Source organism: Periophthalmus magnuspinnatus, chromosome 1 (assembly GCF_009829125.3).
Source record: "Periophthalmus magnuspinnatus isolate fPerMag1 chromosome 1, fPerMag1.2.pri, whole genome shotgun sequence".
Taxonomy (NCBI): Eukaryota; Metazoa; Chordata; class Actinopteri; order Gobiiformes; family Gobiidae; genus Periophthalmus; species Periophthalmus magnuspinnatus.
Window position 1 is genome coordinate 9,944,278 of NC_047126.1, and position 11,800 is coordinate 9,956,077.

Here is an 11,800-nt window from a genome sequence, read left to right on the forward strand (position 1 = left end):
CTTAGAAAACAGATGTCACCAGTTTTTGGCCTCTGTTTTTATAAATTTCATTGCAACAACATTGTAGCTCCTTCACTGCTTCACTTCACTCCTCCACTGCAAAATGGACTATGTAAAAACATAACTGAACTACTACTATGACAAAAGAAACATGGACTGATTTACTTTTGTTAGACATAAGAAAGTGACGGTAGAGTTTTTTAAAATGAGTGAGAGAGTTTTTAAAGTGGGTGAGAGAGTTTTGAGAGAGAGAGTTGCAGGTCATAGGTTTGTCAGAGCAAGATATTTCTTATAATTCTACCTAAAACAGTGAACACTGTAACTGTCAGTGCTGCTTGTGACTCCACTAGAGCTGCATTTCAGGAGATTTGTAAATATCTCTGGCAAAAAAACAAAAAAAAAAAGAAAAAAAAGAAATAAATATAGGAGCATAACACATAAACAGTCATGGTTATAAAATATAATCTAAACCCATTTTCAAATTTGCCAAACAGACTTCCTTTACGAAAAATTACATAAATTATTTAAATATTTTTCTCAAACATTTATGAGTATGTGATCAATTTCTGATGAAGGCAACTTACCAAATAATCATCCACTCAGAATAATTCAAGTTTAGCTTACTGTTGAACCAAACCTAAATTATGCAAGATTAAGGTTTATGGTGTTAAGTGTCACAGTCTGATTATGTTTTGTTCAATACAAAGAAAGATCAATATTTTTTAAACTCACCTGACAGTGATGATTTTATTGTAGCATTATTTAAATAAGCTTGTTTAGTTGATTTTATGATTAATTAGATTGTGCTGAAATTCATATAAACAATTCAAACATTATATTTTTAATTATTTAATTTTCCTTACTTTTAATTTAGGATTTACAGATACAGATTTTTTTATGCAAAACTATTTATACATTTTGAGGTGAAAATGAAAAACTTGTCCATGCAAATTTGGAATAGATATTTTAATAGGTTTTAGGTTTGACTGAAGCGGATTTGAGAGAGGTCCATGTCCTGTTGTGTCTGAGGGGGTGTGATCTGAGTGCAGTGGCGCTCCATGTACCTCTCTCTGGACTGAACGGTCACATGACCAGGACTGCCTCTGCTTCTGCTGTTGCCTAAAGACATAAGTCCTACTGGGTCTGAAACTGCTCTGTGGACTGGGCTCTTCCTCCACTGGTCCCATGACATGAATGAATTGTATCAAAACACCTATCCAAAAGTCTGGGTTATTGAATCAATTGTGCACAATCGTCAAAGAGCTGTTGTCCCTAATAGTGTCGTCTCGCCCTCAGCTGACAAATGAAAATACATACAGTGTAAGTCAGAAGGTAAAAGAAGGGCAGTACCGCTCAAGAATGTCAGTACTGTAACAAATGGGTTTTTAGATCTTGTACTGAATAGATCCACATGCTTCAGTTTAATAGTTATGATTTTTGTGCTTGCCTGGCGCGGTTTATAAAGTTTTTAAATTACAACAGATAATTTGTTCATGGTGTGCTTAGTCTACTCATGGATGTGTATTAGCTTTTATCATCTTATTTTGGTTTTATATCATATAGATGGTTTTAGGGCTTATATATATATATATATATATATATATATATATATATATATATATATATATATATATATATATATATATATATATATATATATATATATATATATATATATATATATATATATATATATATATATATATATACGAAACAACCAGTGAAAAGAAACAACGATATCAAACAACCAAAAAAAAATATATATATATATATATATATATATATATATATATATATATATATATATATATATATATTACTATTTTTTGGTTGTTTGATATCGTTGTTTCTTTTCACTGGTTGTTTCACACCATAAAGTATCAAGATTTAGCAGGGTGCACTACTTTAAACTCGTATCTCGAAGTACTAACGTTTAAGTTAATAACACGTGAATATTGATGAAATGCAGACACAATAAGATACAATAGGAGACATGGTTGCTTTGAGTCAAGGACAGAGCTGTGAGTCCTGCGGCCCTGTAGCTGTGTGGGAGCTTATGAAGATAACACTATGCGGACACACACATGTAAACCTGCACATCTCAGAGCTCTCATCCTATCCTTTCGGTTGAGTCTGTTGCTTCACTGTTCACTTTACCTGTGTGAAACTCATTAAACCTTTCTGACTTTGTTCTAGACTCTCGGTCGTCTTTGATGCTTACACCAGAAACAAACATTCTTACAGTAACCACATAGATAGATTAGTGATCAAAATAAGACAACAATAAATAGATGATATCTAAGGCCCCATTGATGTTCACAATCCTTCCTGTCAGTTCCTGTTCAAGAACTGAGAACCTTAGACTTCATCTATCTCCCATGTATAACTCCATTCTCAGACCCAAACCAAAATAAAGAAAACGATAGGGCGAGCCAGGATGCTTAGTGTAGCTCAATAAACCTAGTCTACAAACAGAAACTGTAAATAATAGGTGTTTTTAGTTTTGGTGTAGTTAGCACCTCCCTTCAAATAGATATAAGGCAGTATCTGCCAGTAACCTGACGGAACTGAACTGAAGAAGCCGCTTGGATGAGCAGCGAAATGTCTTCACGCCTACAACTTCTCTTTCACCATTGCTGTCAGTGCATTTGGTGATTTGCAAAACAAATAAGGTTGAGTGCAACTCGTTTTCACCTCTCTTAATGATTCATTTTCAGGAGAAGTAGAGGGTAACTATAACTAATTACTTCTTTGAAGTATCTTGCCCAACACTGGTGCTGCGTACATTTTGTTCATTCAAAATGCATGACACTGCGCACATTTTGCTTATTATGGGAGTACTGGTAAGTACCAGCAAGAAGGGCACATTTTGCACTAATCAAACCAACTACAAGTTGGTTATTAAAGTAATATTAGTAATTGTGTTAATGACTATCCATCTATCCATTTTCTTCCACTTATCCGAAACCGGATCACAGGGGCAGCGGTCTAAGCAGGGAGTCCCAGATGTCCCTCACCCCAGATACATCCTCCAGCTCCTCCAGTGGGACCCCAAGGCGTTCCCAGGCCAGTCGAGAGACATAGTCTCCTCCCTAGGGAGTGTCCAGGAGGCATCTTGAGCAGATGCCCGAGCCACCTCAGCTGGCTACTCTCGACGTGTAGGAGCAGCGGGTCTTTACTGAGTTCCTCCCAAAATTCCTACCAAATGACACGATTTAGAAAAAAAAAAAAGCTTCAAATTTGAAATGATCCCAGACTTCCTTGTCGTTTTTGTAGTGAAACCATAATTTTATTGAGTGAAATGTGAAGTTCTGGCATTGAAAACCTGGTGCCTGTATCTCTACTAGCGTTTGGAGGCGGGACATTGACAGTATAACACTCCACTCAGACCATTTACAGTTATCTTATCCCACAGTCCCATAGCCTGTGCACACCTGAGTTTTTTTAACCTAGCTCATTCTCATCCTTTATGGAAAATGCCTTTGCAGTTTGAGCTGTGTCCTGGTAGAATGATTGGGGGATCCCACCCGTGCTTTATTATTGCTGAAATTGGACAAAACCATCAAGGAGACATTGAGATTGCTAAGAAAATGATCAAGATGGCAAAGGTAAATATGCTCAAATAATGTGTGGTGTGTTAAAAAGGTATTCAGAAATGACAGTGTCTTTGCTCCTTGTTTCATCCTGTTGGTTGGTGGCATTAACCGTTTTATCCCAGGACTGTGGAGCTGATTGTGCCAAATTCCAAAAAAGTGAGTTGGAGGGTAAATTTAACAAGCGTGCTCTGGAGCGTCCCTACAATTCCAAACACTCTTGGGGGAAAACCTATGGGGAGCACAAACGTTATCTGGAGTTCAGCCATGATCAGTACAGGGAACTGAAAAAGTATGCCCAAGAGATAGGCATTTTCCTCACTGCCTCAGGAATGGATGAGGTAACCTGTCAGTTAATTTCTTCCAGAAATGAATGTGTGCCACTCTTTTTCAGTCACTCTCACTCTGTCCTCAGATGGCTATGGACTTCCTTCATGAATTAGGTGTGCCTTTTTTCAAAGTTGCTTCGTGTGATGCTAATAATTTTCCCTGTTTGGAGAAAACTGCCAAAAAAGGTAAAGTTGATGTGTGTGCTGCAGAAATACATTTGTGTAACGGCTACAAACCTCTTGTCAGGCCATATACGAAGGACAGGGTGGAGTCACTCAGCTTTATGCCTGTGATAGGCATGTAAATATTAATATGTCCTCACACGAGGCACACTGTCTCCCCTCTGCAGTCTACAACATGCTACTGAGAGGGGGAGCTTACAGTTACATATTGGCTGTGTTACCACGTTGTTACACAGGATTTACAAATCATGATGACTCACAATTATATAAATTAACAATAAAATAATTTTACATTTACAGTGGTAGATTGCAGTAATTGTTTGGAGACACAAATGCATTATTTAAAACATTTGACATAAATAAAAATAAAATCAAATATACCTGTGACAGACATATAAATACTAATTAATATGTCTTCAGAGAGGCAAACTGGCTCCCTGTAACATGAGAACAGCACCGTGAGATGGCTGCCCATTTTCACGTCTAGATGCTGACTTCCCTCTTTTGTAACTGACAGAGGGAAATAGGCACACTGTGTTTTTTAACCAAACCTTAGTACTGATATAGTCAGGCAGGATTATGAAAATATACTGTGTGCAAGGTCTTGGCACATGATCATTCCATGAAGCATGTGTTCAGACATTTCAAAGAAGCATGTATCCAAACATTTGGTACTGATACAGGACATACAACTCATCATTTCATTAAAATCCCTATGAGATAGAAATGACAGGTGTAATGTCATGTAATATACCCCAATTAGGACGTCCCATGGTAATCTCCAGTGGGATGCAGTCTATGGAGACAATGCGTCGAGTTTATCAGACGGTGAAGCAGCACAACGAGAACTTCACGATCCTGCAGTGTACCTCTGCGTATCCTCTGGATGCCAAAGATGTCCATCTGAGTGTGATCAAGGTAATAGACATGTTAGTAATGGGAACTCACAATGCATTGTGAGCAAGCTGGATGGTTTCCAATTTTATAACATGTGATTATGTCCTTCTGGTGCCAGTATTTTTGTACTCTGGGTAAATTTTTGGGTCTATTTGGTATTCTTCAATTATCAATAATCACCCATCTGTTACACAGCTGTTGTATTCACAACAGAATCTCGACATAGCATATACCAAAATATTAAATATTTAATTTCTACCTGTGTCATAGTCTCAGATTTTTTTATTTTAACATTACAGTCAATAGTTCACAACCTCACATCCTTGGGCATTGTCATTACTGCTTAGTGACTGAGTATTCCCTCTATTGCAGGAATATCATAAAGAATTCCCAAATATTCCTATTGGATATTCGGGACATGAACAGGGAATTTATATTTCAGTGGCTGCCGTGGCGATGGGGGCCAAAGTAGTGGAGCGCCATGTGACACTGGACAAAACCTGGAAAGGCAATGACCATGAGGCCTCACTGGATTGCTCTGAGCTGGCCGAGCTGGTCAGGGCCATTCGGCTGGTCGAGACGGCACTGGGATCTCCCACTAAGATGCTGCTTCCCTGTGAAAAAAACTGTCATGATAAGGTTGGTGCCATTCAAAATCCACAACTACAAAGTTAAATGTAATCAGTATAAAACAACCTTTTTCATTTCAGCTTGGGAAGTCGGTCATTGCCAAGATGGACATTGCCAAGGGCACAGTGCTGAGTGTTGACATGTTTGCAGTGAAAGTGGGTGAACCTAAAGGAATCACTCCAGAGAAAATGCAGCAGCTTGTGGGCAAGAAGCTTAAAGTAGATGTGGCCTTTGACGACAGCATCCTGCCCAGCATGATAGAGGGAGAGATCTAATATATGCACATCCACAACATGAAGTTGCCTTGCATACATACAGACCTCATTTGAAGTTGTTTTGTAATGAAAGAAACAATCATTGAATTGAAGTTGCATGTTTGTTGCCTATTGATATTATTAAACACGTTATGTATAGTAATTACATAAGAATTTCTGAATTATCATAAATAAATACATGCTACTGACTTGCTGTCTGTTCACTCATGTCATTTGAATCCATCCCTGCTTCAAACAAATATTTGTTTTATTTTGTTTTCTACCCGGAAATAGCAATTTGATCGGAAGTACGTAATCACATCCTGGTTCCGGGTTGGTTTTAGACTGGCATTTCATTCAGAGCCATCTCGCTCCTGTCTGTCAGCCTCAGGGTTTTGTCTTTTGGACTCGTTTCATTTAGTAAGATGCCTTTGACATTTGAGATATGTCCGGGGAGAAAGGTCGGAGATTCTGAACCATGCTTTATTATTGCCGAGATAGGACAAAATCACCAAGGAGATATTGAAATAGCCAAGAAGATGATCAAAATGGCAAAGGTAAAACATTCAGATCTGCGAACTTATTTGTGTACACCAACTAAAGATTTACATGTTTCGTCCTTCTGAACTGTTAGTAACTGCCTTTTTCTCTAAACACAAAAAGCTCCATGTTTATTAACAGTAGTGTTGCTTGAGTAGTTGCAGCCCACAATGATATGTAATAACTTGATCTGACCACTACCACGTGAGGGCGCTGTATCACAGACTCATTGACGCCTCTCTTTCTAAATTGCGGTTTAATTTTGTCACAGGATTGCGGAGCTGATTGTGCCAAATTTCAGAAGAGTGAACTGGAGCACAAGTTCAACAAGAAGGCACTGGAGCGGCCTTACACGACCAAAAATTCATGGGGAAAAACTTATGGAGAGCACAAGCGCCATCTAGAGTTCAGTCATGAGCAATACAAGGAATTGCAGAAATATGCCGAGGAGGTGGGGATCTTCTTCACTGCGTCAGGAATGGATGAGGTGAGCAAGAGTTAATATCTAAAGTCATATTGCAAAAAAAAAAAAAATGACAACATGTCATTTAAAAAAAAAATTTAAAAAATGCGTTACTTGTTTTGTAGATGGCTGTAGAGTTTCTTCATGAGCTCAATGTGCCTTTCTTCAAAGTGGGGTCTGGAGATACAAACAACTTCCCTTATCTGACGAAAACCGCAAAAAAAGGTGAGAGAACCTGTTCAGTCTATTTATGAAGTTCCAGGGGGATTTTTTTCTATAATTCTTTCCCCAAATATAAATCAACAAGTTTTAAGCTATATGGTTTTTAATGATCGCATCATCACTACTGATCACTACATAAGTGAATGTTCCTTCTGTAAATGAAATGTGAGTGTGTGCGTTCCATTGTCAATTTGTGAATAAAAGAGATGGTCTTTTCCCCAACAGTTTTTAATGTGCTGCATAAATATTAAATCAGTTTGTTGTCTTATTTTTCTTTAGTAATAAATATGTGTACAGGTACTAGGAACAAAGTGTAATGCTTTGGGTTGTTGATGTCAGGTCGTCCCATGGTGGTGTCCAGTGGGATGCAGTCCATGGAGACTATGCGGCGAGTATATCAGACAGTGAAGAAGCACAACGAGAACTTTGCCATTCTGCAGTGCACCAGTGCCTATCCTCTGGAAGCAGAGGATGTCAACCTCAGAGTCATTACGGTAATAAATCATAAAATTGGGTTTTGTCCTCAGTTAAAGAGTTTAGTTTTTTTTGTCTTCACTACCCCTACTGAAGTACTTCCCTTTTGTTATCTGCAGGAATACCAGAAAGAGTTTCCAGATATACCCATTGGTTACTCCGGCCATGAGTCTGGCATCACTATTTCAGTGGCAGCTGTGGCTTTAGGGGCGAAGATTGTGGAGAGACATGTCACTTTGGACAAGACGTGGAAGGGCAGTGACCATGAAGCGTCTCTGGTGCCCTCTGAGCTGGCGGAGCTCGTCCGTTCTATTCGTTTGGTGGAGAGAGCACTGGGCAGTGGCATAAAGCAGATGTTACCCTGTGAGAAGCCATGTCATGACAAGGTTCGGTGCTTAGCCTCAAAGCTACACAAATATCTGAATGAAACTTTCTTCTTAGATGTGTCCTTATCCACCTTATTTTATACAGCTTGGAAAATCAGTGGTAGCCAAAGTGAAGATCCCCAAAGGCACTGTCCTAACTCTGGACATGTTGACAGTGAAGGTGGCTGAGCCGATGGGCGTCGCTGCAGAGGACATTTTCCATCTGGTCGGGAAGTCTGTGTCAGAGGATGTGGAAGAGGATGAGAGCGTCACATCTGAAGTGGTAGAGTGTTATGGCAAGAGAGTTAAATCCAACAATAGCATTTGAAATTATTTTCAGTACTTATCCAAGTTAGTTTCCAAATCAGAAAATGTGTCTTAATTTCCTCAAAAATTTGAGGGAGGTGCCAACAATTTTTATCAGATTTGATAAAATCTACCCGACCTGTCAAAAGTGTGGACACACTTTTTCATTTATGCTTCTTTCCATGATTATTTCCATTGTAGATTCTCACCAAAGGCATCAAAACAATGAATATGAACGAATTTGGAATGTAGTAAACAAAACAAAAAAAAACCTCAGAATAACGCAATTTGTTTTATATTAACAAAATAAATAAAATTATCCATCCTTTGCTTTGAATCCTGATTTGCACTTTTGGCATTTCTTGATCCTGACGTGGCACAGCTGTGAGGTGAAAACCATTTCAGGAAACCTCATCGAGAAGCTCATTAAGAGAAGACCAAGGGTTTGCAGCGTTGTTGACAAAGCAAAAGGTGGCTACTCAGAGAGATTGTCAGGGTGTGTGCAAACTTTTGACTGGTAGCGTACTTTGTACTTTGTACTATACTTGAATTTAAAAATAAAATTGATCTGAAAAAATAGTTTCAATCTTGGGTTCTTTGTGGTGTATCAATGTAATGACAAATCCATTACATTTCTCAGCAGCAGATTAAAAATATAACCATTGCAATATTCTATACGCCTTTAATATTTAATACAATTGGTAAAATGATGATTTTTGTTGTAATACAGTGAGCTCTTGAGTTCTAGGGACTAGTTTGTGGAAATTACCAGGTTTTTTTCATTTACCATTTGAATATGTCATGGCAAAGCAGAGTGTAATGGTCAGGCTCTGTCTCTTACCCCCTTTATCACAGACTTAATACACCTAATGGCAAAATACATATTTACTATATATGTTACTATATATAACAGTCTAATATTAGGCTCATTGTATTGATTTTATGGATTAGGATGCCTTGCCAAGCAAGCTACCACAATAAACTCAGCTACAGCTTTAGCATGTAAGCTCCTTACATAGCTTCAAAGAAGATTTCACTCACTTCTTGCTGCCCACCTTTGAAATCAATGATTATGATGTTTGGTTTCATGCCTTTAAAACCTGATAACACACGTGTTTATTGTTTTATTTTAATTAATTTAACATAATTTTACGTTTTCCTCACAATCACACTTTTTAGTATAATAATTACGTAAAAATTACCTTTTTGATCGTTTTTAGAGTTTCAGAGGTCTTCTATGAATTTTACACAAAAGTTCTATTTGGGGTAGTGTCGTGTAGGAGATGTACTTACCTAGTGGGCACTTCAGGTGAGCTTACTGTTGCGTAACCTCTTCTCAGGCTTTTTCAGTGCTTAATATAGAAACCAAAAGACACACAGCAACACTTGGCTCAAAGGACTTTTCTCACATTCATAAATGCAGGTTATGAAAGCAAAACCAAAACATTTGCACCATGCAAGATGCAACTACAAAATGTTTCCAATGAGAGAAGTAAGTCCTGCCTGACTTTACATTTTTTGGGGACTTCTACTGTAGAATTGAGCAAATCAGGCAAATTATTCCATAGAAAAGGATGTATAATTTCTATATGCATTGTATTATAGCTAGGTGTTACAAGGATTTAAATCAAATTGTAATTCATTATTCTAGGAGTGTTAAAAGCAGTATAAATAAACGTAATATATGTATACATCCATACCACTGGGAGCAGTAACATGGCCCCTGTCAGTCACACAGGTCACATAGTTTGCACAGTTAGCTAATGGAGCTTAGTTCTCACGTGTAAACCCAAACCTGGATTCAAACATTCACATGCTCCCAGGCAAAGCCATCCTCAGTGCAACCTTCAGAATAACTTTTAATTAAATGTGGTGAAATATTATACTGTGTCCGTTTTGGTATAATAAAGATTTAAAGCGCTATTTTTGAAAGTTGCATAAGTGCTTTGGATCATTTTCAGCAGTGCTTTATGATCGAATGAAGCCTCTCTTGAGACTGAGGGATGAGTATATATAGGTCTAATCATTGTCAGGTGAAGTTTTATGGGGAATAAATGGGCAGCGTCAGATAAATGCACTAATCTGTGCCCTCAGACGATGCTGTGGAGATGAGAGTAAATGACAAGGAGGCGTGGTTATGGAGTAGGCGGAGTCATGAATCCTGGCTCCTGACCTGGTGCATGAGATCTCCAGTTGGGCTCTGCATCTGAAATCTCAAGGGATTTACGGGTGGAGGAGGACTCTCACAAGGACGATATTTCATTTACATTTAAAATTCTGGATTTGGACCTGTATGGAGACACACAACAGCCAATGGGATATTTTCTTGTGAGGTACAAAATATACTAAAGATTGTGTAGTCATTTGAATTGAGTTAATATGTCTAATGTTCTAATGTCTTGTGTAATGTAATGTGCTATTTTGTTTTTTAAGCAATGTCCTGATGCAATGGTGAACAAACTAAGGATATATTTAGGTTATGTCTTTCTTTTGAATGTAATGCTTTTCACCAGTGAAACACATTACATTAGGGTTAGGGTTTGGACAAGTTTGTTCTTTTACGTGAAAAGAGCTAAAAGAAAAGTACTATATAGTTGTGTATTTATTTGGTAATGGTTTGTTAAGTTTAAGTCTACTTTTGACTTTGTGCCGTGGCATCAGTGAACAAGTACTCAGGCTAATCTAAGTATATCTTCTCAGGGATTAAATAGCATCCTAATGAGCTTTGTCCAATGTCAGAGCTCCTTTTCAGGTGCAGGTTCTCAGCACAATGTCAAGCAGGCCATTTAACCAATCAAACACCTACTATTATTGCCCAGTGTTAATTTAAAGATGCACCATGTAACTTTTTCTGGTAGTGGGCACCACCTGCTTATCTTCATGCCGATGCTATTCTGTTTGGCTGAAAAGTTCCACAATACGGCATCAAATGTATAAATCTCTATGGAAATAAACCGGTGATGCCGCCAGGTCAAATTATAGGTCAGATCTGTGGAGAGGTGACCAAGCTCACTATAAGAATGCATGTTTTTTGAAGGTATTTTTGAGCAATAAATAGGTATTTTGAGCAATAAATAATAATGGAATAAATGCTAGATAAACATATTTAACGCTATACTGTGGAACATTCAATAATCTCTATGTCTAACAAACTCTATGTAATAAACAGGTGGCAAACCATCCACTAGAAATGTTGCATAGTGCTCCAATAAAACACTATGCTCTGATGTTGTTTGACAAAATATAAAAAAAATCTAACATTAAGTTGTTTGTGTTTTTGTATAGTTCTATATATTATAATTATACCCATCATTTGAATAATTATGATTTCACTTTGTGTGCCGCAGGAAATATGAGGAAGCCTTTGAATGGGTAGGACAAAGAAATCAGTGCTTCCACTGTGTTTAGACCACGGAGCAGCATGCAGACAAATCGGTGAACCGCTGCGTCCCGTCAAGCCCCCACCCTCATAGTTGACCCTGGGCTGTTTACACTAAACAACATGGAGTTCATGGTGCCCCAACACTGTCAGGACATGTATCCC

The 11,800-nt window shown here is 37.9% G+C and overlaps 2 protein-coding genes across 2 annotated transcripts; both read left to right on the forward strand.

Annotated features, from left to right (window-relative positions):
- Window positions 1–3,465: 3,465 nt before the first annotated feature.
- On the forward strand, window positions 3,466–6,009 carry LOC117386926 (sialic acid synthase-like). Its single transcript, XM_033984339.2, has 6 exons — window positions 3,466–3,608; window positions 3,719–3,934; window positions 4,009–4,108; window positions 4,869–5,023; window positions 5,375–5,641; window positions 5,713–6,009. The coding sequence occupies exons 1-6, from the start codon at window positions 3,477–3,479 to the stop codon at window positions 5,905–5,907; spliced, it is 1,065 nt and encodes a 354-aa protein (XP_033840230.1). The 5' UTR covers window positions 3,466–3,476; the 3' UTR covers window positions 5,908–6,009.
- Window positions 6,010–6,222: 213 nt separating this feature from the next.
- LOC117386709 (sialic acid synthase-like) lies at window positions 6,223–8,827 on the forward strand. The gene is made up of 6 exons (XM_033984151.2): window positions 6,223–6,443; window positions 6,698–6,913; window positions 7,015–7,114; window positions 7,451–7,605; window positions 7,705–7,971; window positions 8,057–8,827. Exons 1-6 carry the CDS (start codon window positions 6,312–6,314, stop codon window positions 8,276–8,278), a joined length of 1,092 nt encoding a protein of 363 aa, XP_033840042.1. The 5' UTR covers window positions 6,223–6,311; the 3' UTR covers window positions 8,279–8,827.
- Window positions 8,828–11,800: the final 2,973 nt, after the last annotated feature.

What these genes read in the sequence shown, in the direction of transcription:
- LOC117386926 (XM_033984339.2), top strand. Translation starts at nt 3,477, where the DNA reads ATGCCTTTGCAGTTTGAGCTGTGTCCTGGTAGAATGATTGGGGGATCC. An exon ending in CTGCCTCAGGAATGGATGAG is followed by an intron (nt 3,935 to 4,008) that starts GTAACCTGTCAG and finishes CTCTGTCCTCAG; the next exon opens with ATGGCTATGGACTTCCTTCA. An exon ending in TCCATCTGAGTGTGATCAAG is followed by an intron (nt 5,024 to 5,374) that starts GTAATAGACATG and finishes CCTCTATTGCAG; the next exon opens with GAATATCATAAAGAATTCCC.
- LOC117386709 (XM_033984151.2), top strand. Translation starts at nt 6,312, where the DNA reads ATGCCTTTGACATTTGAGATATGTCCGGGGAGAAAGGTCGGAGATTCT. An exon ending in AGATGATCAAAATGGCAAAG is followed by an intron (nt 6,444 to 6,697) that starts GTAAAACATTCA and finishes ATTTTGTCACAG; the next exon opens with GATTGCGGAGCTGATTGTGC. An exon ending in TCAACCTCAGAGTCATTACG is followed by an intron (nt 7,606 to 7,704) that starts GTAATAAATCAT and finishes TGTTATCTGCAG; the next exon opens with GAATACCAGAAAGAGTTTCC.